Below are 3,833 nucleotides of genomic sequence, written 5' to 3'. Positions count from 1 at the left end.
AACAGGTTGATGCTCACTTTTTTTTTCCTCTTTGTAGAGATGGTTGGCCGCCCATCTCGCCCCATCTTGGCGAGTAATTGGTCTGTGACTAAGGCCACCAAGAGGAAGGCCACCACTGGAGATGAGCCCCACTGAAGAGGCAGAGGGGTGTTATGTCTGATGCCAACACCAACCCTCCTAATCAACCCTGGAGTCAGTGATCGTGGTCCACAGCTCCAGTGACGAGAGCACAGTGGTGTCGGGCCACACCAGCAGAGGTGACTTACTTTTAAAGAAAATGTGCTGCTGTTTGCATGGAAGCAATATGATCATGTTAAAATGGGGATTGGTGTTGACTCCAGTTGGGAGGTATTTCAGTTTTCTTTTGTGATGTTGTTCACTGTGTTTGAAAAATGGCTTGTCCAACTTAAAGGAAGAATTCTAATTTTGAGAAACATAATTATTTACTTTCTTCCTGAGGATTAGATACAAATATTGACACCACCACTAGACTTGAAATGCAAATACAACATGGTGTTGGGTTTTATTGGCACTTGCGTACCAGACTAATTCTTGACTTCAGCGTATTATTCCTTCAACAAGTTTGAGGCCTCGCAAGGCGTTCATAATATTTCAACCTACTTCCAACACAAATCATTTTATTTCAAGTATTTCTTTAAAATTAGGATTATTTTAGTGCATTGACGTGCCTCACTCATTCTTGTGTCATGATACAGACACTTGTTTCAGGACAAATCTTGATACACAGTCAGTTTTACAGAAAAAAGTTGATATTATTCGTGCTTCACTGTCAGTTTATTTTCACTTGCATTAATAAAACATGATATCAAGATTTTAAAAGATCAACAGACTTGATCTCCTGGATTTCATTTGCAGGCTCTTGATAATATTTCTTTACTCATACACTGTGCAGGAAAGTAACCAGAGTCATTGTGAATAATAAACAGTACTTTCACTAACCTGAACCAAACAGTATTTGCCATGTTCACATAATGCAAGAACTTAGTTTTAAAATGTTGTTTAAAATTACAAAACAATGTTGAATGTGGTACAGAACTTTGCAGAGTCATCCAATTTCATCATCCTTATGTGGTCATAGGATTCAGAAGTCACTACATGCAGTCAACAGGTTGATGCTCACTGTTTTTTTTCCTCTTTTGTAGAGATGGTTGGCCGCCCCATCTCACCCATCGCCATCTTGGAGAGTAATTGGTCTGTGACTAAGGCCACCAAGAGGAAGGCCACCACTGAAGATGAGCCCCCACTGAAGAGGCAGAGGGGTGTTATGTCTGATGCCAACACCAACCCTGCTCAATCAACCCTGGAGTCAGTGATCGTGGTCCACAGCTCCAGTGACGAGAGCACAGTGTTGTCAGGCCACACCAGCAGAGGTGACTTACTTTAAAGAAAATGTGCTGCTGTTTGCATGGAAGCAATATGATCATGTTAAAATGGGGATTGGTGTTGACTGTGGGAGGTATTTCAATTTTCTTTTGTGATGTTGTTCACGGTGTTTGAAAAACTGGCTTGTCCAACTTAAAGGAATAATTCTACATTTTGAGAAATATAATTATTTACTTTCTTCCTGAGGATTAGATGTAAATATTGACACAGATTAAACAAACCAGATATGATATGTAAATGAAATGATTCAAACAAATACTTATCTTTCAGAGCTTTCAGCCGACTGTCAGGCAGATTGATTTTACTTAGTTGTCATGAAGCTATCTGATGGTTTCGCTCCACTGAGCTATTTCCACAACATCTGAAAAGACTCCATATGTTGAAATGTGGTGGTTGAAAGCCTTAGAAATATGAAAAGTGGATCATGAGTTAATATATCAAAATGTCAGTCCTGGAAAAAAAATATTAAGTTAGAGGTAGTGATGCCATCTTTTTTTCACAACTATATTAAACCATGTGTCTGTGTCTGTGTTCATTGGTGCAGCTGACTTCGAGGCCAAGTACTTGGAGCGTAAAAAACTTGGTCAAGGAGGCTTTGGCTCAGTTTATGCCGGCCACAGAAGGTCTGATGATTTACCAGTAAGTACATAATATGATGTGATTAAATAATTTAATGTAATATTCTCACATCAAACATAAATACTGTGACTTCATCCCTTGGAATAACCAAAGTGCTCATGATCTGTCCTGTAGGTGGCGATAAAACACATCCCCATCTGTGATGTGCCCTGTCAAAAAGTGGTGAGTGATCTGTTGTCTCAGCACCAACTGTTGAAATCATTCTTTAACTTGTATGTTTTTGTTGTTTCCTTGTTGTTGATGAGATACACACACATATTTTCCCTTTAGATGTTAAATGGGAGGGCATGCAGGATTCCAAAGGAGGTGCTGCTCATGCACAAAGCCGCAGGTGAACCAGTGACTGTGGGAAAATCTGCGGCTGTGTCGATACTGGACTGGTACGATCTGGACCAAGAGGTTATTCTGGTCATGGAGAGGCCAGTCCCCTCTATGGATCTGCTGCGCTTCATGGATGAGAACTATGGTCCGATGGCCGAGGACGTTGCAAAGGTACTGGAGCTTTATTCTTTTTGTGAGCTGTTTCCCAGACTACTACTGAAAAGGTCATTCATTTGAATATCATCAGTTTCAGTGGAGAGTGTTTGGCTGCTATCACACCCATATTTCATTTGGGTCCAATCACAACTAACATTTTAAATTTCAAAATTAAATTATTTGAGATTCAGTCTTTAGAAACCTTCCCTTTATCGAGGGCTCTTGAGTTTTAATTAATGGGTATATTATTGGCTGAAACATTGAGAAAACTATTTCAGCACAAATTCCTTTTTGAAGATGTCAGCAGATCACATACTACGATTAAAAGCTACACAACAGCCATTAAATAGACCTTGTGTTAGGTCGTTTTTACAATTGCTCGTCCCAGAAATAAGAAAGGCCTTTGGATCTCAGCTAAGTCCTCAAACTGCTCAGGAGAACAACATAGACTGTGTTTTTCAGTCCCATCCAGAGTCCCTTCTTCACCACTCTAACTCATTTGTGACTCTTTATCTCTTTCTCAGATCATCATGAAGCAGCTGGTGGATGCTGCCATCGATTTGCAAGCCAAAGGCGTCTTCCACAGAGATATAAAAGCAGAGAACATCCTCATCGAGTTCAGCTCCGATGGCCATCGAGTTCGGCTCATTGATTTTGGATGTGGCTGCATTTGCAAGAAAAAACGCATTTACATCCAGTTCTCTGGTACGGCCAACCTGTCTTGTTATCCTGCTTTTCATTCATCTGACTGTAAAATCTCTGCCTGTAAATCATCCATTGCTTTTTTTTCTGTCTCCTTCTATTTTACATATTGTAGGAACACTAGCATACGCCTCCAGAGTTTCACATCAACTGGCAATACATGGCCGCCCCACGACAGTCTGGCAGTTGGCAGCATTGCTCTTTGAAATGCTGGATGGATTCAGCCGGTTCCGCACCACAGGGTTCCTCAGGAATGAACTCCGAATCAGCTCTGTGTGGTCCAAAGGTGAGACAACGCTGGTTTCAATGTGCAGTTATTATGTTCCTTCCATGTTACAGTTGATCACTGTAGATTCAAGCCTCATCGTTTCTTTGTCGTCTGTCCTCTCTCTTCACAGACTGCCAAGACTTCTTGGCAAAGTGTTTGGCTTTAGAGCCTGAGGACCGTGCCACTCTGGAGGAAATGCAGCAGCACCCCTGGTTTAAGTTCCTCTGTTGAGGTTTAATGTGTATATATGTATGTACATCATGTTATCGTTTTTTTTCATTAAATATTTAAATCTCCTCCTTGTCTCCACTTCCTGGTTTCATATGGTATCCTCTGTCTGAGG

General features: G+C 40.9%; 1 protein-coding gene across 1 annotated transcript; it reads left to right on the top strand.

Moving 5' to 3' along the window:
- The first annotated feature begins 1,165 nt into the window (after nucleotides 1-1,165).
- On the top strand, nucleotides 1,166-3,346 carry LOC118117353 (serine/threonine-protein kinase pim-1). The gene is made up of 6 exons (XM_047341844.1): nucleotides 1,166-1,391; nucleotides 1,949-2,043; nucleotides 2,158-2,205; nucleotides 2,314-2,535; nucleotides 3,045-3,230; nucleotides 3,338-3,346. The coding sequence occupies exons 1-6, from the start codon at nucleotides 1,166-1,168 to the stop codon at nucleotides 3,344-3,346; spliced, it is 786 nt and encodes a 261-aa protein (XP_047197800.1).
- The last annotated feature ends 487 nt before the right edge of the window (nucleotides 3,347-3,833 follow it).

Source organism: Hippoglossus stenolepis, chromosome 11 (genome assembly GCF_022539355.2).
Source record: "Hippoglossus stenolepis isolate QCI-W04-F060 chromosome 11, HSTE1.2, whole genome shotgun sequence".
Taxonomy (NCBI): Eukaryota; Metazoa; Chordata; class Actinopteri; order Pleuronectiformes; family Pleuronectidae; genus Hippoglossus; species Hippoglossus stenolepis.
Note: the sequence above shows the minus strand (reverse complement) of the source record. Positions and strands in the feature narration are given on the sequence as shown.

Bases quoted from the DNA above. Each gene is read 5' to 3' on its own strand.
- LOC118117353 (XM_047341844.1), top strand. From the start codon at position 1,166: ATGGTTGGCCGCCCCATCTCACCCATCGCCATCTTGGAGAGTAATTGG. The intron at 1,392-1,948 runs GTGACTTACTTT...TCATTGGTGCAG, and splicing joins GTCAGGCCACACCAGCAGAG to CTGACTTCGAGGCCAAGTAC. The intron at 2,044-2,157 runs GTAAGTACATAA...TCTGTCCTGTAG, and splicing joins GAAGGTCTGATGATTTACCA to GTGGCGATAAAACACATCCC.